The following is a 25,000-nucleotide window of genomic DNA, read 5'->3' as shown; positions in this document are numbered from 1 at the left end:
TGCATTCTTCATATTAACAACTCCACAGAGTCTTGTTAGTTCTCTCTGCTCGTCCTTCCTCATGTTTGGCTAAACGTAGCCCCCTCCGCTCCGACTTTCCCAGCTGATTGTATGCAGACCCATTCCCCCTTTTATCCCAGAGGTAATCAAAATAGCAGGGATTAGGCACAGGAGAGAGAGCTTCTCTTTGTCTAGGGCCTTGACCTGCAGTTTCAGTCTGCCTTGCTTGGCTGCCTCACCTGACACCCAATCACCGTCTGCGGTGGATTATGCTAGCACTGTTCCGCCGTCGCTGTCGTTCACGGCCACTGAGGCGTGTCGGAGTTGATCTAACGCAGCAGCCTGGGCGGGTTAAAGCCACACACTGTATTTGTTATTGTGCGTTCTTCTTTAACTTTGTGTCAGGTTGCTGGTGCTGAAAATGACACGTTTAATAGGAGGAGTGTTCATTTGTGCATCTTTATGCACCTCATTTGCAGAATCATCCCAAAAACCCTATCGCTCATCTAATTACTTGTCTGTTTCATATTCTCAAGCAATCAAGTATACATATATATAAATATATAATAAAATAAATCTGTAAATATATCTATTTAGTTTATATGTCCATTGCTTTCTTTCTCCTTCATAACCAACCCCAAAAAGCGCACACAAATTCTCCCCCCCCACACACACACACACACACACACACACACACACACACACACACGCACACGCACACACAAACACACACTAAGAAACACACAACCAGTGATTCAGAAGACCATCTTCACTAGCACTGATCTTCCTTATCAGTCATGTAGCAGGCTGGGTTTAGCACATTTAATTATTCTTTGCTCCACAGTCTCTCTCTGTTTATTCCAGGCCTTCTCTCAATCTCTCTCTACACTAAATGTCAGGTATTTGAATTTGTATCCACATAATTATTCCGAACCTTATTATTAATAATATTGTTATCATTGTTATTTTATCAAATGTTGTGTTATTATAATAATTATATTATAACAGCATATCTTCTGTAACCGTGTTCCCGTGTAGAAACGCTGTGGTACACATTCAAGGCCACTTTGTTGCGCTGGTTTCCCACCAAAAAAAGAAGAAGACTCCGCGCTGTATACAAAAAAACACTCGAGGAGGAGAGCAGTTGCTAAACCTTTTAGATTGAGCAGAAAATACATTTTAATGTACAGTTAGTAATCAAATTGATCAAGGGGCTGCATTTAAATCTGGCAAAAATAATACAAATCAAATCAAACAAAACAAATTCGACAGAACTCCAACGTCGGCCAGCTGGTGGGGGGAGGCGATGACTTCATCGTTTGCATATCAGGCTTCCACACAAATCCTAACACGAAAAGACATAGGGCAGTTTTTTATCTTATCCAACCTTGGACCTGGTTTGAAAAAAGTGCATTTTCGGCCAGCTGGATCTGTCTGGACGGCCGGCCCGAACGCACCAGACTTCTGCTTTTTCACTTTTTAATTTTTTTCGTGTGGACAGGAACATTGGTTGGCGCCAGTCTCATGGCGCTAGTCTGCCCCTCCCACACACTGCTCTGATTAGCTGGTTGTGTGCTAGCAGCAGCACACAACCAATCAGAGGCTCAGATCCTCAGACGCCAACGCTCTCAGACTTTGCATGTTGAATCGGACAAGACACCACCCGAGGGGTTCCGAAAGCTTCCAACACTGCTGAACCCACCAAACAAATTTGTTCCCGAACTCAACTGAGTCTCCCCAAACGTTTGAGGTGGCCAACGGTTGGGCCAGTGTGTAGCAGCCTTACCGTCTTGCTGCTAGCATTCCTCTGCTGGCGGCTCTCTCTCAGCGTTGTCCAGCAATCCCCTTTTACCAAGTCACCTATTAGTCTCCTTGTGATTCTGTTCTCTGTCAGAGATGCTGGAGCCAGCACAAGCACTTTGTGAATGTGAGTGAATACTACTAATGTCGTTTAATGGGGTGTGTAATTACATACTATGTATTAACTGACAGCAGTACAAAAATAAACGATTCCTCAGTGTTCGTTTAATGGCACAGGTGTTGAGTGTTATTATGTGTCCCTTGTTGTTTCGAGAATGTAGCATCCCTGCTACACAAACTGAACCGAAGCACTGAAGAACTGGGGTGTAGCCTGCTGTCACCCATGAAGCACACACACACACACACACACACACACACACACACACACACACACACACACACACACACACACACACACACACACACACACACACACACACACACACACACAGACATACACACAAATACACACACAAACACACACAAACACACACACACACACACACACACACACACACACACACACACACACACACACACACACACACACACACACTCACACACAAACCGATAAAGGTCAGGTGCATCATGGGGCTCTTAGATGCTCTGACCACAACTGTGATCAACATGCTTAGTCTTTTGCCTAAGCCCACCTTCTGCAACCTATACCCTCTCTCTCTCTCTCTCTCTCTCTCTGTCTCTCTCGCTCTCTCTCTCTCTCTCTCTCTCTCTCTCTCTCTCTCTCTCTCTCTCTCTCTCTCTCTCTCTCTCTCTCCTTTCTCTATCTCTCTCTCTTATTCTGACTCGCTCTCTCCATCTCACGGCAATTTTTTTGTCCCGAGTGTGTTTCAAGCTTTATTTTCTTTTAATTCATCATCATCTCTCCCTTTAAATCACCTGCCAGCTTCCCCCCTCCGTCGCTCGGTGAGTAACTGACTTTGATCAGCCGATCAATGGGGCTGAATGCCATCCAGGCTCTCTGTCCAGCAGTGTGAAGGTCACCGTGTGTCCTCTGGGCAAACCCACCCCCATCATTCACGTCTCTGCTTTAGCATGTTGCACCACCGTTTGTTGTTGTAGAGCCAAGTCTATTTTCCCATCTATGTTGGATTTTATTAGACAGCTTTTTAAATTATTCTAAAGCCGTAGCCTTCGGCCGCAACCCAAGAAATAAGAGGGAAAAAAGGAGAAGAATTTAAACAGGAATTAGATTGGAAAAGCTGGTGTCTTTAACTGTGGAGGAGAGAAGGCGCTGTTCTTGCTCTGCTGAGCAGCAGACGATATCTGTCTACACATACCTTTTGGGGGAGTGAGTCAGCGCTTCTTGTGTTTTAGGGTGGCATCCATCAAACCACAGACCTACCGGGCAGCCTCATCAGACTGATGAGCTTCCCCTTTCCCTAAAAGTCTCAGATCCTATAAAATACTTGGCTTTTGTTTACGTTGTGTCTCTCTCTCTGCGCTTCATCCGTGGCGAGTCCCATGAGCTCCTCCGGGACCTCGACCAATAACACGGCTTCAAGTGGCACCACAATGTTTACGCCACTTTGTCAACAAACTGTTATTTACACATGAATTCCAGTTTTTTTAAACAGAAGCAGTTCGCCCAGTAAACGTGAGTCTGCGCACACGGTACGCAGCTCCGCTGGGCAAAAAGGTTTTCTTTTTATCTGTTTGATCGCGCAACCTCAGCAAGATGAACAGGAGCCCGCAATCCCCGACCACCGCAGCACCACTACACATCTATAAACACGACTGGACCCCGTATTTCAAATTAAAAGCTATCCATAAACAATGAAATAGTTGTGGTGTTTCACATTAAAAGTGCCCGGGACATCCCCTCACCGCTCTGCAATTCATCCCAGAAATGACTTCAAAAATAAATAACCAAAACGTAATGCTGTTGCTGTTCAGAAAAACTGGCATTGTCAAAAAAACAACATGACGACAACAACAACAACAACAACAACAACAACAACAACGGCACACAGGCAAACATACAATGTGCCAATTGACTTGAAACACAATAAAGGGCATCCACATGGGAAATGGTCAAGGTCCTAATGGTCACGTCTGTGGGTCTGAGGTCAGGGAACTGGCCCTATTGGAGGTGATGGTGCTCAGGGTGTCTGGGGGGAGTGGTGGCTCCAGCCGGGGGGTTAATGGAGCACATTAGGCCCGGGCTCTGGTGTTGCCCCGGGGGTGAGCTAGATGCTGACTCACCGACCACTCTGGAGGAGGTGGGAGGTACATTACCGTCAGTCTACCTCCCCGCATGGTCACTCTTTCCAAAACGCTCCCCTCGTCATTGATCCACGGGCGCACTCTCAGATTAGATTTTTTTATTCATTTGTTACCGTCGATACTCTCTTGGGTGGCAAAAAGTCTTTCCTCACAGTGTGCATTCCTTTAGTGATGCTGAGTTAAATATGAAACAATGTGTGTGTGTGTGTGTGTGTGTGTCTGTGTGTGTCTGTGTGCAGCTGAATATGTGTATTTGTGCATTTTATTTTGTGTGTTATTTTAATTTTGTCAATGTGTGTGTGAGTGTGTGTGTGTATGTGTGTGTGTGTGTTTGCGTGCAGCAGAATGTGTGCATTTGTGCATCTTAGTCTGCTTGTCTGTCTATGCATTTGTCAATGTATGTGTGTGTGTGTGTGTGTGTGTGTGTGTGTGTGTGTGTGTGTGTGTGTGTGTGTGTGTGTGTGTGTGTGTGTGTGTGTGTGTGTGTGTGTGTGTGTGTGTGTGTCGTGTCGGTGTGTGTGTTTGCACGCTTGTGTATGTGTGTGATTGTGTGCGCGTGCCTGCTTGTGTCTGTGGGTACCCGCGCGCAGCAGAGTCTGAGTGTTGGTCTGCATATTTGTCAATATATGTGTGTGCGTGTGTGTGTGTATATGTGTGTGTGTGTGTGTGTGTGTGTGTGTGTGTGTGTGTGTGTGTGTGTGTGTGTGTGTGTGTATGTTTTGTAAGCATTACCCTGTTTGAATGTTGTTTTATTCCTTGAGTGCATAATATTTGATCATCAGAGTGGCGCCACCTGAACCTTAGCTACCTCCCATCAATAGCATCTACCCCCCCAAGTGCACTAGTAATTGGAACGACTCCCATCCACTAGGCACGTTTAATGGAATGGATCCCAGGGCTGAGAGTGGGCTCCTCTAACCAATGGAAAATAAAGAAGCACAAAGAAAACGACTACAGGAAAACTTAATGTTTCCCCATTAGGCGGCCAGTTTTACCGAAAGTTATGCCAGCTTCCTGTGTTTAAAAGCACACCTTGAAAGATAATTCATGAATCATAATTTTAGTGGATCAAAATACAGTTAATGCATCATAATGTGGGTGTTTTTTTCCGCAGTGACAGTAACAAATGATGAGTACTAGTAGCTTGACGCTGGCTAGAATGATCGCAGTGTTGTTAGGCGTACATGCCTCCACATGCTGAGCGGTAACGACATTCAGCACGAGAGAGAGAGAGGGAGAGAGAGAGAGACAGACAAAGGGACCAAGAGAAATGTATTAGAAAAAGACGAGCAGAAATAACATGATGCAACAGGTATTCACACATGCACACTCAGTCTTGCTCGTTGGCTATAAAGGGTCACCCTCCTCCTGATTGACAATAATGTTTTACCTTTCTGCTGATGGCTACAACCTTTCACCATTCTGCTGACTGCAGATTGGCTTATTTTAATGAGTATTATTATTAATGTTGTTAATAGAATATTAGTATAGGCTAGATTGGTAGTGGAGGGCTTATTCAAATAAAAAGCAAAGATCTTTGAAAGGCTATTGTTTGATGTAAACATGTGAAACAGCTGACAAGGTAAACCCTGGTCTATTAGCCTTAGCCTTTGATGCTGCGAGATTAACAAAGTTATAGTACTTGTAATATCCAATACACAAGCGCCTACTGTATGTATTTTAATTGGCAACATCCGTCTCCTCTTTTTTACTCCCGGCGTGTTCTCTACACTCAAGTCGATATTCTGCCACCCACACACGGTCTGAGGACGGCACGGGTTCCATTCAAGAGTTTGAAGTGAGAAAAATGATTAAATAAACTGTGTAGTGAGGACCAAAAAGGATCAGAAAAGCGAGAGAGAGGGGAGAGAGAGAGAGAGAGAGAGAGAGAGAGAGAGAGAGAGAGAGAGAGAGAGAAAGAGAGAGAGAGAGAAAGAGAGAGAGAGAGAGAGAGAGAGAGAGAGAGAGAGAGAGAGAGAGAGAGAGAGAGAGAGAGGGAGAGACAGAAAGAGAGACACAGAAAGAGTGACACAGAGAGGGAGAGAGACAGAAAGAGAGACAGAAAGAGAGAGACACACAGAAAGAAAGTGACAGAGAGGGCGAGAGAGAGAGAGAGAGAGAGAGACACTCTCAACCATGACCAACCCCAAAGAAAAACTGCACAGTGAGTAGGATCAAATAGGACAATTCACAGTATATTTAGTCATGGCAATTCATTCATGAAAGATTGCGTCTCGGACAGATGAGACATCTAGACACAATAGTTGCAGGAAATAAACCTATGCAAATTTAATTCTGCATACACCAGTCTCCTCTCATGCAGGATACAGCAGTCTCCTCTCACCAGAGTGAGCCCAGAATAGTTTCACAGAGCTATTTAAACAGTTTGCCCCCTCCCTGCAATGCAACTGTCTGCAACTGTCAAAGGAGGGAAATGTTTACCCAAAGGGCAGAATGCCTTTGTTCTCATGCCTAAGGGGATCATGCTTCCTATTTACCCCAAGGTTAAGTTAACGCTAGATAAAACTAGGAACAAATACAAGGATCACATACAAGGGATAGAAAATGAAACTAAAAGTTAACAACATGTTTTTTTCTATTACAACATGCAAGATGAAGTGAAACACTCAGCAACGACTCAGCTTGAAATTGAAAGAAGAAAAAAAAGGGAACAATATCTTGTGGAGACAGGAAACAATGCTGCTGTACATGTGGTGGGGAGTTACCCAGTGGGCCACAGACTCAATGAGGCCTTATCACCCAAACACGAGGTCTGTGTTACAGAACACCAGGGAGGGAGTTCAGGGAGCTCTGAGGGAGCACAGGAACGGAGGAAGAGGAAATGGAGGGAGGCTTCAATTGCTATCCAAAAATATCTATTTTTTATAGCGATTTTCTTTTTAATAATACATTTAACAAATATATTCGTACTTTTGGTGATCAGGCAGACACTTGTATCCAAACGGACTCACAAATGAGGCTGAAAACAAACGACCATAGAAGATATAACTAGAGACGCTCCATTTAGCAACAGGCTAAATAGACAGGGTGAGGCGGTCTGAATGGCTCAATGGACAGTGTGAAGCCGTTCTATTAGGCCCTTCTGAACTCAGCTCACACTGTGAGGATGAGTTCAGAAGGGCTTCGTAGAACTATAACAGATTCTTAGAAGGGCTTTCATTAAGAAACATGGATCTAAATGTTGCTTCACTAATGGCTCCTTAGATCATAGAGCAGATGTGCAATACATCTTCACTAGCTATGTGTATAAAACAAGCATCGTTACCCTCCCCATTAAACCAAGGCAGAGTAATATCCATATCCCCTCCCAGATTGGTTGGTATTCTCTGCTTTCCTCCATCTCCTTCCTTCTTCTCCTGCTCCTTCCTTCTGCTCCTTCCTTCTTCTAACTTAAGTGCAGGAAGCACCACCGATTTTTAAATTGTTTGGAAGTTTTGGTCTGGCTGGTCACACATTTTCCAGACCTAATAAGGCGAGAAATAAAAAAACACACACACATGCGCACAGACACACAAAGACACGCACGCACACACACACAGACACACATAAACACACACAGACACACATAAACACACACATACACCCCCACACACACACACACACACACACACACACACCCACACACACCCCCACACACACACACACACACACACACACACACCCACACACACACACACACACACACACACACACACACACACATACACACACACACACACACACACACACACACACACAAAGACACACACGCGGACAAACACACACACATATGATATATCAAGGTAAGGTCCCGGGGAAATGGCGACCTGCTGCATCAGCATCTTTGTGTCAGAAATGGAAGCCCGCCGCTGGGGCGCGTGTGTGTCCCTGATAAGGACCCAGACATAGTTATATGTTTCTAACAGAGCTTTATAACCGAGTGTGGTATTTTTCGGGGCGGGTCTGGCTTGCTGGCTGGATAAGAATGCGAGCTGGCTGCCGATCACAGATGGAACGGAGGAAGGGGCCTGGGAGACTGAATACATAGCAGGGACGGAGTGATGTTGTGTTCTTGCGTTGTGTGGGTGAAGAAATTGGGTGTGCGTGGCTGGGTGGGACCGCCCATGCTTGGTAAGGGGGCATTCATGCTGTTGTAAGACACCCATGGCATATTCAAATTATTTGAATTATGATTATTACCCTTTGAAGCACTCAACGTTTTGTGATTGTTGTTGTTGGTGCGCCCCCATGAAGAATAATGTTTCAGTCTCATACCGTTGATCTGAGTTTTATGAAAAACCAAAAACTTATCGTAAATCAATCCAACATTACTGCTGGAGTGAATGAGGCAACACTCTAAAAAGTAGACATTATGTCTACTGATCCATACTGAAGTGTCTTGTGGTACCAGTTGTGGACATTTTTGGGATAAATATGGTGCCAGGATGTGTTCGTTTAATGTACACAGTGTTATTTGTCCGGAATGTGTTACACAAATCCAAACAATCCTCCACGTTCTAACCATAAACACAAATTGTTTGAACAAAGCCCATTTCTAGCGAAATCCAGCATATCTATCAAATTCTGATTCTTGTCGTTTCCAAACCTGTGGTTTTTCTGTTAATCGCCCAGCCTACAATCCATGTGAAACAAGTCGCACCGAGATTCCTCGACAACATACCCCCCCCCCCCGCCCCCCCCCAAAACCCTTAACGTTGTCAGCGGATGAGGGATGCGTCGGTCCTGAGCTGTCAATCGACCCGTCTGGGGGCCGATCGGATGCTTGTCAACGTGTGAGTCACGAATGAATGGAAGGACGTCAATTTCACTCTCCGTTCTGATGGCTGCTAGGCGATACGATTTTGAAGAGCTCCATGCATGTGACAGGAGATAAGGAAGAGTTGGTGGAGAAAAAATAAAGTAAGCGGTTGGGGTGTGGTTGGGCGGGTGGGGGAGAGAGGTGCTGCTGCTGGGGGAGGAGGGGGTGGGTGGGTGGGGAGATAGTGAGAGGCAGAGACAGACATAAACAAAGAGGCTTCTTGAAAAGTATTCATAAGAGAAAGCATGTAATTAAGCACACACACGCACGCAGGCACACACACACACACGCACGCACGCACGCACGCACGCACGCACGCACGCACGCACGCACGCACACACACACACACACACACACACACACACACACACACACACACACACACACACACACACACACACACACACACACACACACACACACACACACACACACACACACACACACACACACACTACCAATGGGGGAGAATCTGTCAGTGTTCCAAGTCTGATTAAAAAAGCCAAAAACAAACGGGCCACTGCCAGTATCTCCACCCCCACAGTGCTGACAGCTCAGAATGGTGTGTTGTGACAGTGGAGCTGGATTCAGACCCGTTTCAGCTGCAGTCCTACCCACCGCCTCCTCTGTTCAGCGGTTTGTCCGCCGAGTCGGAACACACAGAAGATAGTTCAGAAGAAACTTGAATCTGCAGCTGTTACTACAAGGCTTTCCTTTTTTTATTCTCCTCCCGCTCTCTCTTCCTGTATGCTCCGACATTACACTGAGATCTTTCTATTCGGCCTTTGTCTTCCTTCGTCCTCGAAGACACCGCCAGCCTCATAGAATCGCTCCTCAAATAGAAACCACTAGCAGGACGCAAATCGACTGCGATAATTACCAACAATTAACGGGATATCCCGACAAACTGCATTACAGTAATGGGCTGAACACTTAAGCATTGTGCATCCACATGTCGTCTGGACCAATCGTCTGCTTCCTTTGGCGGGCCCGGTTACTCTATGAAACATTGAGTGCTAATAGACGAAGGCCATCGTTACTTGAATGCCAGCCATTCTTTTCCGGGCACAGCTGCCCTTAATCTGCCAGTCCGTTGTTCCGGTGCCAAGAAGGCCGCTACCATAGTCAAACTTTTCACCAACGTCGCCACATCTTCCACGGCTACCAGAACATCATCAAGACCCTTGTTGTTTTGGGCACTTGGGGGGAATTGAGTTGAAGGTAATTAGTTTAGAGGTACTACCCCTGTGATGAAAAATCCTACTCGGCACTCTGTCGAAATGTATTTTTAGAAACTTGGTAATGGTGCAGCACTTATATTTTCTGCGGTTAGTCCAATTTGATTGCGTGCGCAGTCTCACTTATGAGTCCATTTATGCGCGGGGTCTTCTGCATAACCGAGAAGTTAAATAAATAAAAAGACTGTACAAGATTTTCATCCATTTTTAGTCATTCGAACTCTGGGAAAGCGCGAGAAATCTTGTGCAGTGTCCCTGTCGAGAAAGTTGTTGATGTAAACATTGTGAGATATAACTCTGGAGGTTTAATCAATAGCTCTCTTCTTTCCTGTGAAATGTAATTATCTTCAGCCTACAGCAAGTAGCACTCTCTCTCGTTCCATCAACATCCTCATATACAAACAAACAATGCACAGCCATACTCTCTCTTGGTTTGAGTTTGTCACACACGTAGTCAAAGTCAACTTATTTTATTTATAAAATGCGCAATAAAACAAATTCTTAGACATGGCAGCAACCAATTTGTGGTATTGTATCAATATTAAATGGATTAAAAATATTCATTAATAAGGGTATTAATAGCAAAGAAAATTGCAGAAATAACAAAAATAAAAGACACACTAGAAAAATAATCACATATTATCAATATAAAGTGTACGAGTGCCAATGAACATGAATGTTGAACTGTGGTGATGATCAGTGCATGATCAATGCATACATCAGGGTGATCACGTTATCACGCGATCAATGGGATCACATGATCAACCTGGCTGGGGGAGAAGCCTAAAGGCCTCAGGGGAAAGCTGTTAGCCAGTCTGGTAGTTCCAGCAGCACCATGAACCATCTATTAAATGGGTGGCTGTACACACAGAAGCTGTGTTCGAAATAGTTCCCTATTCACTCACTCACTATTCCCTATATAGTGTTCATGATATAGTGCACTATATAGGGAACGAACAAACGAAAATTCGGACACTACGCTGAACATTTCTAAACGTCATTTGCGTCAGTAAATGCGCCGGGTATTTGTGTGACGCAGACAGATGCGCCCACACACACATAAACAAACCTATAATATGTCCATGAAACAAACCGGGCACTCACGAGGAAAGCTGGAGGTTGTATTGATGTAGAATGTTACATTTCCTTGATCAAGGTTTTTTTCCTTAATTTTGAATGTTACATTTTAAATCCCAAATAAATTGTTGACATTTCTAAACGAAAGCCGGAGACTCCATCATTAAATGTATTAGTTTTCGCAGTTATTCAGCTTCTTCTTCTCCTCCGGAAAAACACGACCGCATTGCATTGTGGTATACGGGAGTAACATGTCAAACAGGTCAATCTCAAATTTTGGGTACTTTAAGTCCACTATATATAGTGCTGTAACATAATTCACAAATTCATACCAACAGGCCACATATGCCCTTGCCAATTAAAGAGGCTTCTTTCTCACGCTAAGGAGGGATCCTGAGCCTAGGGAGACGTCCAGCTCATACAGGAGGCCATTCATCATGTGTCAATTCTAGAGATACGAGCAGTCAAGATGTTCGAGAGACCCAGAAGCTCAAGGCCACAAGATTAACTGTAATTCCCGCACATAGCCATAAACCAAGTTGCAATGCCAACACCTAGCCGCACGGGACAGCATAAAGACACATACGGGTATCCAGGGGGCGGGAGTTCAGCACCATGCTTAGCCAATCAGAGCACATAACTGAGTACCACGCCTGCCCAGTAGATAAGTCACAACACAAAGCCCAGGGGGCTAGAACACTCCAGGTAACGCATCTATCTGATGCCCTACTAAGTGTATCTCCACGCGTGCATAATACAATCCCCCTCCTTTTGCTTCATAGAGACTAGTCCAAACCTTTGCAAATAAAGTGAGTTAAAGCGATCCTGACTCGGCAGACTTTTTCCAAAAATAACACTGCAGCGCATGAAATTAACCGCAGAGAATTCGAACACCACTACAAAATGGTGAGCACCCTATATAGTGCACTATATCCGTGACAGGGAACGATTTCGAACACAGCTAGAGAGTACGCCCAGCTGGTGGGGGGCAATGACGTCGTTGTTTGCGTTTCAGGCGTCCACACAAATCCTAACACGAAACCGCATAGGTCCGGATACATTTGAAACCACCCTGGGACATGGTTTCAGAAATGTGCGGTTTCGGGCACTGGATCTGCCGGCTCCGTCTGGACGGTCGGCCGAAACGCACAAGACTTATGCGGTTTCACCAAAAAAATCGGCTCCGTGTGGACGGGGCCTTAATCACGTAGTACCCGTCTCTCCGTTGTCCCCTGCGGTGCAGCCTTCTCACCAGGCCTCCCTCCCTCCCTTCTTCTCCCCCCTTTCTGCTCCCTCCCGCTCCCCTCTTTAATTGATCGTGTCTGGGATCTCAGGAAAGACATTCATCTTTTGTGACGGCCTTTCCTGGGTCCGCTCATTTCAGTTCTCCCCCCTTGCCAAGTGTTATCCTCTGGTTTAATTGAACGTCCCCCACCCCCCCCCCCCTCTTATCCCTCCATGTTTAATTTTCTACTTCCTGTTCTCATCCCACTTGTGATCTGATCGGAGCAGACCGTCAGGCCATTAGCGGCGCTGGTCTGAGGGAACGAGGAATTTGTTAAACTTCCCATGTTGTTTTCTAACAGGGGGGTCCGTCCGTACTCTTGCTGACGTACAGCCATGAGGGATATAGATGTCGGGATCTGTTGGAAAACGCGCGACATGATCTTCTGGAGAGATCGTTTGTCATGTGACCTAGTGGTGGCCCACGCTTAAGTGGGCCACCACTTAAGCGTGGGATAAGAACCCCTTTCTTAAGTGCATTGGAGAAAGGGGTTGACCTTGGATAACATACATGAACAAGCACACACAAACACACGCACACACGCACATACATGCACACACACGCAGACATACGAACATGAAAGCGCGCACGCCTCTACTCAGGAAAGGAGGCACATACACACACACACATATATATATACACACACACATATATATACACACACACATATACACACAAAAACAAATACACAAACACGCACACACATACACACACAGTAACACAGCAGGTTCCAGGTGCTCCTATCAGAACCCAAGTTCTGGTTCCCGAGTGTGGCTCTCACAGATACAGGCTGTCTCTATCCCTTCAGCCACCAGCTTCCTAAATAATATACCTGAGGGGCTTTTTGTTTGCTTTTATTTATTGGTACTGGTACTTTATTTGCGTACACTGTTGTGTATGATCATTATTTGTCTACAGTTTGTTAGATGCATTATTAATATGAGTGGTTTTTGGCCCAATTTGTCTGACCACATACCACGTATGTGCTCTGCCACTCATGATTATGATGGGAGTGCTATCTATGTAATGGTTGTTAGCTTTGTACTACTATGACTACTGTTGTAAAACAAGCCCCACAAGGAAATTAAAGATTATCTCTACACTATATCCTGCTACTCTACACTAACTCAAAGTCAACATAACACAACAGTCAGTCAGTCAGTCAGTCAGTCAGGCAGTCACTCACTCACTTATTAACTAATTTAGTCAGTCAGTCACTCAGTCACTCGCTCATTCAGTCAGTCTGTCACAAACTTGCTAACTAACTAACTCACTCATGAACCTCAGTATGACATCGTCTTCCTCCGTGTCGTGTCCCTGGTCAGGGCAGAGGGTGGTTCTAACTGAGGAGCAGAGTTTATGCTGGGAGACGGCTGATAAGTGAAAGACATCGACAGCGCAGCGGAGCGCTCCATCACACCCGGTGAGGACACACACAGGAGCCGCGTGATTGGATCAGAGCCGCTTCATTAAGGCTCCACAGGAACCAGACGACGGCTGATGCCTATGGAAAGAGAGCAGTGTGTGTGTCCATATCATGCGTCTGTGTTTGTGTGCGTTTGTGTGAATGTGCGTCTGTGTGTGTATGTGTGTGTGTGTTTTAGTGTTTGTGAAGAGGGGTTGTTGCATAAGGCTAGCGGTAAAAGAGAGAGAGAGCACGAGAGAGAGATAGACAAAGAGAGAAAGAGAGAGACAGAGACAGAGAGAGACGGTCAGCACAGAGATGCTTAGGAAGATGAAGAAAGCTGGAATTGAAACAAAATCACAGATTTAAGGAACAGAGGAGTGGGATGCTAATTAGGAAAAGGCTAATTACATACTGCCTGGCAGATCAGCTAATGGCATTTCTGGAAATGTTATTGTCTGTTTTTGTCTTTATTTATTTAGATATGTATCCATAGTCCTTTAATGGCGTATTTCCAACGGAGGGTGCAGGTCTGCATTTATTGAAGTCTATTTGAAAATGTTGTGCAAAAGTTTGGACGTCCTACATTGTTGCTCTTCGTTTATTGTGCGCGTTCTTCTTTTTCCTTGGATTTATTAGCATGTTAAACTGCGTCGGGCTGCGTCACGATGCTTAAGTAGCTGCTACGGCTACCGCCATACGGCTTAAACACCACCCTACCATAAGGGTAATGCCGTGAACGCGACCCGTATCTGAGCTGGGCTATGCCGCACCCTCCCTACTGGGCTGAGGAGTGCTGGGTCCGAAGCGTAGCACTCATGTACACGAGGCGCTGCAGGGGATTTTAGCTTGGCTGTTACCAAAAAATAAATGCTACCATCTATTGGCTAGATTGTGTATTGCACAATCAGGCACCTGCACAATTCTCCCTGAAGCGTGAAGCACTCTATTTATTAAAGGTTGGGTATGCGATTTGCGAAACGCCAGCAGATTTTGAAAATACACAACTCAAATGGTCCTACCCCCTCTCCTTCAACGCTGACTCTGACTCCACCCATTCCAAGTACCTGGACGCGCAATCATGCACGAGCGCGAACAGAGATGCGCGAGAGCGAGCCAGGCTAGCGTAGGTTTTCGTTTAACAACATGGCACTACATTCAGCTGTAAGTTGCACCCAGTACCGCGGGAAGTAGGGGTGCTGGGGGTGCTGCAACACCCCCTGTCCGAGGCCCTGTCTTATCACAGAAAACGATCATTTCTAAAAACTCAGGCCAAAGTGGAGATTTCTGAAAACGCCGGTTATGTGTTGTCGTGTCAATGGGGAGAAACGGGATTTTAGGTTCTGAAGCGTCACATTATGCACCAGGAAATGCTTAACGTCATGTGAGCGCCCGCTGTACCGTATTGGTCCGAATATAAACACAAACCCCATTGTAAGACGACCTATATTTGGAAAAAAGATTTGAAGACCAGATCTTGTTTTTATGAATAAATAAATTGTATTAATTGAAATAATATAGGCCTACGAAAATAAAAAGGCATAGAATAAAACACTGCATTGCCACTAAACAGTAGTGCAAATAGGCCGTACTGATGTGTAGCCTACACCAAAGACTATTCCTGACACTCCTCTGCCCCGCTGTGTTCGCTCTGGCTGTGGTCGCTCCGAACTGTTTCGGCCCGTGGCAAAGCGAGTCATCCTCGCTGCTGTCCAAGGCATTTTGAGACGCAGCATTTATTTAATGCTCATATGACCTAGTGCTGAAAAAAGGTTATATGAAAAAGTGTGAGGGTAGCGGTGGTGCGCTAAACTTGTTCTGTGAGCAGCTGGATGTGAACCATGGTGTGAAGAAAGTGAACACAACGATCGATTTTCAACTGTGCGCGCATGCACTGGTGTAATTGAGCTGCTCTGCTATATATCTTTTTTTATCAATGTAACGAGTTGCGAGTCTAGTGCAGGCTGAGTTATTTTTTTCCAGCACCCCTTGCTGAGAATACGTTCTCGCGGCTATGGTTGCACCAGATGTTATAAACATTAAACGGTCACATAAATCATTACTATTTTTAGAAAATGTATGTTTGTTTCATATAATTGTATTGGAAGTCCTGGTTTTCACTAGGGTTGCTGCGGTGTGGACATTTTCACAACGAGTAATACACTCGTCTCAACACCGGTATTACCGAGTATAAACGGTATAAACTTTGAAACTATGTCAACCGCCACACAAGCATCGGTTTTTAGACCCTTCTCGTCCTTCAGTTGCCGCCAACGTTCGAAAGCAGCGCCTAGGATTATTCTTGATTTCAGTTTTTCTCTTTCAGCGTTTTTATTATCAATTACTCTCTGAAAAAGAGTTTTCCTTCTCTTTGCTGGTGGTGGTGGTGGTGGTGGTGGTGGTGGGGATGGTGGCGTCTTGTCTGCCATGGAAATTGTCTTCTACTGCTAGGTCCAAATGTGGATTAACTAGTTCCAGTAGCTACCGCAGGATAACAACAAACAGGAGCTTGCTCTGGGTCACGAGCTCTGGGTCACGAGTACTGCACGAAGGGGTCGCGCGCGGGGCGCAGGGGAGTGCAGTACGACCGTTTGATTGACGTACTTACTGTCCAATGCAACGAGGTGGCAATCCAAATGATTGGCTGGAGTTTTTCGAGCCCTGCCCGTTCCACAGATGATTGACTTGTTTAATTTTCATGTCAGTACTTCTAACTCAGTGGCTGTAAGCGGGTTATGATAAGGATTTCAAGTAATTTTGCAAAAATGGCCAAAAAAGCAAATTCCGTACCCAACCTTTAAATATTCCCTTTGCTACGATTGTATAAATATAACCATAGTTAATAAGCAAGGTAATGATTCATATTATTATATTAACATTAAATTCTTAATTGAGATTTGCATGCACAGTCATTCATATGACGTACATCAAACAGCATATAGCAGGTATCGGTATTGGGGCTTAGCTATTTAAAAACTATTGAACAGGGACTGAGAGTGAATTCTGAAGTATTCTGAATTTCTCAGCGCTACAGCGCCCCTTGTGGTGAAATGAGACACAGCGGTCTCTGGCGAAACCAGCATAAACTGCTGCAGCTGTGTCTGTTTCTGTTGCGGCGCAAGCATTCAGTGTGTCAAGATAATGCGAGGAAGAAGGAAATTATCTGTAAATATATGTTTATATACTAGATTTGACATTGCCAATAAGATAATACTTTTTCCCCATCTCATATGCATGACAAATGTATTTGTGCTGCTGCTGTTTTAACAATCTACTGGATTTATTTAGCCTAACCATTGTGTTGATATGTGTTAGAATTAGGGACGGTTTTAATTTTCCCTTGTGTAGCCTATTCTTTTTTTTTTATATGCTTTAATTTTATTTTGCAGAAGATACAAACTTAACTAATGAGATATTTGGTTGTGGACAGGAGCCCTGTAGTCGTCATCAAACCAACAACCTCAACCTATGCAGACAATGTTTTGTTAGATGTAAAAAAAAAACGATATGGCACACATTGTTTACTCTGTTCATTTGTTGTATTTTTATTTTTATATTTTTTTTCAAATTCATAACAGCAAGAATCAAATAGCACTCCAGGCCCCATGAAAAGATTGTCATTAAAAACTACTCTCTCTTCAACCATTTTTCCCCCTTTTTTCCTTCCTTCCCAGGCCCCAATCTGTACAATATTTCATTCATATGAGTTACTATATTTTATGGCTTTAGTCTGTGGCTTTTAGCAGTTCCAACATTTTCCACTAGGGGTCGCTGTTGAGAGGAGGTGACCATCATGCGAACACATGACCGATCCCTTCAAGGGGCCTGGAACAGTAAAACAAGCGGAGAACTAAAATGCGGGCGCAGACAAAATACATCTTATTAGCACTACGAGCAGAGAAAAACAAACCAAAACTTCAGTTTTACATCATACAATAAACTTAAGCATGCGTGCTTGTAGAAGATGAAAGGTGACGCGTTGGTCAGGACGACATTTTCAAAGTAACGAGTTGCACATTAAATCATGAGAGCAATACTGAAATCCCCCCCCAAAAGATTGTTTTCCATAATTCCGCCTAATGGCAATCATATTGAGTCAATTTCATCTACTAAAAGCACAGCTTACAAACTTAAAGAACATACTTAGCTATGGTGTTTGTGTTGTATGTATTTTAACTCTCCAAGTGGTGAACGTCTGTGAGTATATTCTTAGGAATACTTTTTTAAGATTTTTTTTAAATGAACTACTATTCTATTTTTATATGTTTTTCATAGTTTCATTCATTACATTAATAGAATATTGGATACTGTAAATACTTCTTATTGTGTTACATGTTTTTTTTTCTTATTCAATATTACTCTGTTGTGATATTTTTTTAGTTTTTTTTAAGTAGGTAAATGTAATTTCCTTGAACATGCAATTCCTTAACTGACTAAGGAAAAGAAAAATGACTTGTTGTGATTGGTTGGGCCTGGCATGGGCGTGGCCATGACGCCTGTCGCTAGGCAGGCTAGGGGACCAGATGGACCCAGACAGGCCCTTTGCACTGGAGGCTCGTGAAGGCCTCCTCCAGAGGGGTTACCTGGCAAACTACAAGCTGTTGACAACAAAAAGAGAGCAACACGTTGCCTTCTCTCAACGAAGGAGTCAGAGAGTGAGAACTCAGGGCCCTTTTAAGCGAAGCGTTTTTTGTTCAGCCTTTTCATAAGATTTTTTTTTTTAGTTATCCTAGCAAAATTCCTTGTCGATATAGACTTTTTTTTTTTATTCAAAATAAGATCTCAATATACATGATTCTCTCTTTTTTGACTATGTACAGAAGTGCAAAAAAGTCAACTGTCACCCACCGCCTCTTGACCCTCCCCTCCTCGTTTGTTTGTGGTTTGCTTAGTAAGAGATCCGTGTTCGCTCTCTATAGTCACATGACCCCCGTCAACAACGTCTCTTAAAAGTGATCAAATATGCAGCTTGTTTTCCAACATGGCCCAACTTCCAGGGAGAGTAAAAATATTCAAACAATATTTACCTTTTGAAATGGATACAGTAGAAAATAACATCTTTAAACTCTAAACATCTAAGAACCAGTTTTTTTTTATATTATTTTCTTCTAGCATGACTAGTTACAAACCATACGATCATAAAATATTACTCACTTATTGGCGATTGTTGCAAAGATCGCAATTAAGCCACTCTCTTCTTATTTTTCCTCATTTTAACATACTTATATAAAACATCTTTGTTGAAAGAACTCAAACAGACCAGAAAATAATGAACAATATGCATACTCTTCAAATAACGTAGAAAATACAGAGTTCACAATCATAATCATACTTAAACTGACAATACATGGAATATTAGAAAACCTGTGCATGAGGAACACATAACCACATCGTCTTATATCTAATTTAAGAAAGATAACTTTAAACAGACTGAAACTCAACAGAACCTAACCACAAACCCAAACAAATCAAAGTCAAAAACTCATTCACGAAAAGAAAGAAACGCAAAATAGAAAAAACAGATAAACGATTACATAGTACTGTGTGTGTGTGTGTGTGTGTGTGTGTGTGTGTGTGTGTGTGTGTGTGTGTGTGTGTGTGTGTGTGTGTGTGTGTGTGTGTGTGTGTTGATATGTGTGTGTCTGTTTGCGTGTATATGTTTATATGATGTGAATTAGGCAACTGGATGGTTTAAAATGACATGTGGCATTGTGCTGAATGGTGCATTCTAAGGCTTTGGATGATACAATCGTCATGAAATAGTTCGAAATCCCCTCGCTGTTGACTCATTTAGCATGACCGCCAAACACCCAGAATTGAAACAAAAAAAATCGATTTTGTGTGTCAAAAAAAATCTCAACACCCAATACTTATTTGCCTCACTTGGTTTTTTAACTCATCCTCCGAAAAACATCTTAAATGATATGAGACAAAAAACATGACTTTGGCTGTTCATCAAAAAACACTCCCAAGGAGACCTGTAAGAAACAAGGTCTCTTAAATATGTCAAAAGATACACACACCGCAAGGACTATACCTAACAATCCACCTTAAATATAGATAGAACACGCACAATGAATAACAATTCATAAAGTCATGGCTTTTGAACCATGATTATTATTTCAGCTTCTGCGGTTGCTGACGATTTTTATTTCAGACACTATATTAGAGTTTCACCATTATTCATATCAGAGGACTCAAAAGACTCTGTTATCCCTTTACATTCACCCAGCTAGTCTTTGTGAAATCCAAAGACTCTTTATGTTTTACTTATGAAGAGACCAATGTCAGAGCAGCTTCCTTTGCTGATTCTTACTAGACATCCGAAACCAGGGCTGTTGTAGGATTACGAAACAATACAGAAACAAAGAAACAGCTTTTCAATAGGATCCAGGTCAACATACTCATGTAATGCCCCTCCAGACTCATTAAAGGGTAATTCTTTCTTGTTCTGAACGCTGCATTATTCTGCTTAACCACGACACCTGATTCTGAGATGTGTAGCACATTACAGGGACAACTGCAGCATCTAATACATGTGCTTCAGAGATAGAAAGATACGCTACAAAATCAAGTTACCACTGTGCATGCATGCATTCGTCGTTCATGTATCACTCCCTACCTTCTGACCCTTTCTTAAAACTTCAAAACTAAATTAAAGGTTTGCCTTCATGTAAACAAATGAACACTTTAAGGGTACCAAACTAACCCAAAATAGAGAAGAAGAAAAAAACATAAAATAAACAAAACCCTCTTTAATTCTCTGTCTTCGAACGTACCAAACTAGTCACGGTGACTAGTACACCACACGTTAGTCCCATGTTGACATTCAAAGTGTGTCCGGTGATTAAACAAACAAGTTGCCTCTATTTCTTTTTCGAAAGGCAGACTTCAGTGTGAATGGTAGTCTTTTCCGTTTTGTAGTAGTTTTTTTTCATTGAGTGCATGGAATATACATGAAGAAAAAGAACCCGAAACAGCAAACCAGGCCTTCTTTCTTAAACATGCAGGTACTGTTTCCACTCCGGATAAAATGTTGTTCTCATTTTTGCTTCTTGATGTCCGAGGTATGAAGCATGATTATTATTGTTGGACTTAACACTGACATGTCGCAGTTTAATCTGGAGAGAAGTATATGAGAGAGATTTAAAAGAAAAATATATACAGTACTACTAGGGCAATTACTAAAGCTCCTGCGTGGATATAATACTTTTTGCAATATATCAACATTGAGTTAGATCAAATACTGTAATTTTGGATTCTATGAAAAACATTATACTTAGATTGATGTTGATACTCCATATGACTATCATATCTCTGTATGTAGTTCACTGGTTCTAAAAATGTCTGATGTTATGAAGGAGGTAGGGTACATACTGTTGTGATCGAGACTCCTACATCTGGGTCATGTACTTGTGGCTGGCCAGATGTTCTGCAGATATTATCGGAATCTGCACATGAGAAAGTGTGGGAGGAAAGGGAAACGCAAAGGGAGAGGAAGGGTGAGTGTGTGAACCAGAGAGTTGGGGCAAAAAAGACATGAGAAGTAGAGCTAAAAATAAGGGCATGCAGATCGATCGAGACATTAGAGAGGAGCAAAAGAATACACAGAATAAAGTATTTTGCCGCATTCAAACTTGAATGCGGCTAAATACTTTTACTACTTTGAACACCTGAAAGGTTTTCATTTTATGGCCAATACTGCCAAGACTCAGAAAGTCAATAAAAAAATATATCCAAAGGTCAGTTGGTTTGACAGCAGTGCGGTGGCAGTGACAGAGCGAACCTGATTGGCTGAGGCGGTTCCGAAGGGAACACTTGTGGCAGATGTGGTGGCAGCAGACACGGCCTGGTTACCGCCGTGCATCATGGGAACTTAAAGAAAGAAGTTGAACAAAGCTATTTTGGGTCCACTCTTCATGTTTAGGCTTGTCAACAAGCTTATAAACATGATGAAGTTATAGTTAATAAACATATATAAAGAAAATTTCATAATTAATTATTCATATGATCATTGATACTCATTTATTCATAACAAGCTGACCTAAATGTTGAATGCAATTCAATAAGTAATGCAATGTCATGAATAAGTAATGTCTAATGTGACGGTAACAGTAATGATAGTGAATCAAATAAGAAACCCTGACACTGATATTACATGCATTGGTTGATTTTGAAAAAGGGTTGTGTCTGTGTTTTAGAGAGAAGTACAGTATTCTGCATCCTAATGTAGGACTGAGTGGCCAGACAAAGACATCAATCTAATGGGGTCACTTTAAATTACCCATTTCTGGTCTCGTGGTTGATGTTATACCATTTGTAGTGAATATTAGGAACAAAAAATTAATATTAGGAAAAAACGCATCTGCAGTAGGCTGTGAGGAACAGTAACTTGAATGGAATAGTACAGATAGAAAGTTAGGTAAGATGGCACCTACCAACGCTGGTGGCAGGTCCCATGCACAATATTGAGCCTGGTCACCGTGCGTTGAAGGTCGTGGATCGGATAAATAAGACGGGGAGACAGGGTCAAATGTCATCAAACGTGTCATGTTATAACTCATATGACCCGTGTGTTATGTCATCATTGATTGATTGATTGATTGTCTTTATTTCGAACATGCAAGCAATAAAAAAAAAAACATGATTATTAATCATTTAATGATTATCAATTGATTATTAATAGATGAAATAAAAAATAAAATAGACAACAAAAAAACACACACAAAATAACTAAAATTTAAAAAAAAACTTTCGTCATCATCATCGAAAGTCATATCTCATATTCCAAAGGATTGTGTTGCATACCAAACATAATTATGTGAGAATCTGCACTGGATGTTCTGTTATGTGTTCAAAAAATGCTTGAAATCGACACATCATTCTAAGGGATGTTTGACAGCTTAGAAGACAATGCAAAAAATGTACAGCACATTGAGATAGTGAGGAAAACGATTTGGTACAAAGAGTTATCTACGGACCACAAAGGTCTGCATCTTTCTCTCTTTCCTTCTCTCTGGCAGAGTCACTTATGTTCCCATTGCGTGTATTACGTATGTAATGGTTGTTCGCCCATGGTCGTTACGGATGACCTGCCTTTAGCTTGTGCTCTGTACTTTGCAGTGACCTGACAGTCCAATTGTGGGGCGTGAAAGATTGGAGTATCAGAACCACTCACAGCAGGGGATCAATGGCAGTCTGTACTGAGGCTGTCCCAGGGGAAGTATGGGATGATCAGTTGATGGAGCTCAACCCATCTAACACTACGAGACTTCTGTGTGTGTTGGTGTGTGTGTGTGTGTGTGTGTGTGTGTGTGTGTGTGTGTGTGTGTGTGTGTGTGTGTGTGTGTTTGTGAAGTCTAAACTTTACTTGAGCGTGAAAGAGAACAACAGCACACATACAAAGGCAAGCTTTATCAAAGCCTATGCTTCAGCCGATCAATTGCACGTGTACTTTTGCTATTTTTTCTGGGATTATTATTTCTTTAATTTATTTCACTCAAAAACAACCTGAACCTTGATGTGGTGGAAGCAATGCAAGCAGTTCCAGAGCCCAGCACGGTATCATATACTACACTAGCATGAGGTCATATCCTTCATGGCAGGCTTATAGGGGACTATTCTTTGTAGACGCAGCCAATCAAATCGCTTCCCGCTAACAAAGCTGATGTGTGGATAAATACAAAAGATCGGTGACTAAAAACAATCCTATCGATTCCACATTTCTTTAAAAATATATAACAGCCATATTTTTCATGCTTCTTCCTGCTTGTTATTGCAAAATGGATCAAGTAGTCTTGTGGAGTGTTTTTGCATAACCGTGATCTGATTGGCCGACGGATCCGTCTCCGCCTGAAAAGTTGAACATTTTGACATAGCTGACAGACCACAATGCAATTCGAGAGCGCCCCATGCAAAGTCAATGAAATCCGATAAACGACGGATGTCATGTGAATATAAGGTAACACTAGCACGGTGTCCTATCGTGCATGGCTAGGCTAGCTTCCTCACCTGACGGTATGAAGGCAGTCTGCTGCTGGAACTGCATGTTGGCCAGTGCCTGTTGGTACTGGAACATTCCAGCGTTGAACATGGTGGTGGCACCGTTGGCTTTCTCCATGGTGGGTCTCTTTGGTAATGGTGGCAAGGCGGGAGGGAGCCCCTGGTGAGGGGACAACACCAAAATAAAGGGATGGGAGTGGTGGGGGAACCAAACAAAGATGGCAGTGGCGGGTGGGTGGGTGACGTTCCACGACAAGAGAGAGGAGAGAATTCAGTTAGTAGGTAAAGTAGCCGTTTTGAAAGTCAAAGAAGCTAACAGATCAAATATTGGGATGCAAGCAGTGGTCTCCCAAACCTCTCTGAGACAGACAGAGATGCTAGCGGGCAGCTGAGGGACAGTGATAGTTGCGTGCCAATGAGGCTAGCTGACAGCGATGCTAGCTGAAGGAAATGATGCAAGTTGATGCTGGTCAAATGACAGGGATGCTGGCTGAGAGTTACACTGGTCAATGCACAGTGATGCTAATTGACGACAAACAAAGCTAGTTAGGGAAAAGTTGGACAGTGATGCTATCTAACAGTGACGCTAGTTGACGGCAAATTACGCTAGTTGCAGGACTGAGAGGCTAGCTGACAGAGACACTAGCTGAGTGGCTAACTGTCTAGGGATAAATAAAATAACAATACATCGTTAAGTAAAGCAGAGTACGTGATTTTGAAAAGGTACAAAGAAAAATAAAATCACAATCAGCACAAGGCACAAGCTATGAAATAAGGACCGTGGCTATTCAACCATGTATAATGTGATGTAGTTAGGGTATGCTGCACTGAAAGCGCCATATAAATAGCAGTAGTCATGGCAGCTCTCCATGCAAAGTGAAAGAGGATGATGATCATGCAGCAGGATAGCAGGCTGATAATTCACAAGAGATCATTGTCATTCTATCCGTCTCAATCATTCTATCTACTTGAGGTGATTAACTGACAACAGAGTCAGAGTCACAGTGACTACAACGCCATTAAATAGTAAACAAAGATGGATCGTTGCCGTAGGGATTTCTAGATTGGCACAAACAAGTGCCAAGTCCCTTTCAATTTGGTAATTAGTTGTTAATTAGTTATTAGTCTAT

The 25,000-nt window shown here is 43.0% G+C and overlaps 1 protein-coding gene across 1 annotated transcript in view; it reads right to left on the bottom strand.

Annotated features, from left to right (window-relative positions):
• Positions 1–18,520: 18,520 nt before the first annotated feature.
• LOC132474219 (muscleblind-like protein 1) overlaps positions 18,521–25,000 on the bottom strand; it is a 14,301-nt gene continuing 7,821 nt past the window's right edge. Inside the window, 5 exon segments of the mRNA XM_060074777.1 lie at positions 18,521–20,989; positions 21,246–21,319; positions 21,655–21,743; positions 22,307–22,342; positions 23,880–24,030. Of these exon segments, the coding sequence (XP_059930760.1) occupies positions 21,263–21,319; positions 21,655–21,743; positions 22,307–22,342; positions 23,880–24,030 (333 nt within the window). The 3' untranslated portion in view covers positions 18,521–20,989; positions 21,246–21,262.

This window comes from Gadus macrocephalus, chromosome 16 (genome assembly GCF_031168955.1).
Source record: "Gadus macrocephalus chromosome 16, ASM3116895v1".
NCBI lineage: Eukaryota > Metazoa > Chordata > Actinopteri > Gadiformes > Gadidae > Gadus > Gadus macrocephalus.
Note: the sequence above shows the minus strand (reverse complement) of the source record. Positions and strands in the feature narration are given on the sequence as shown.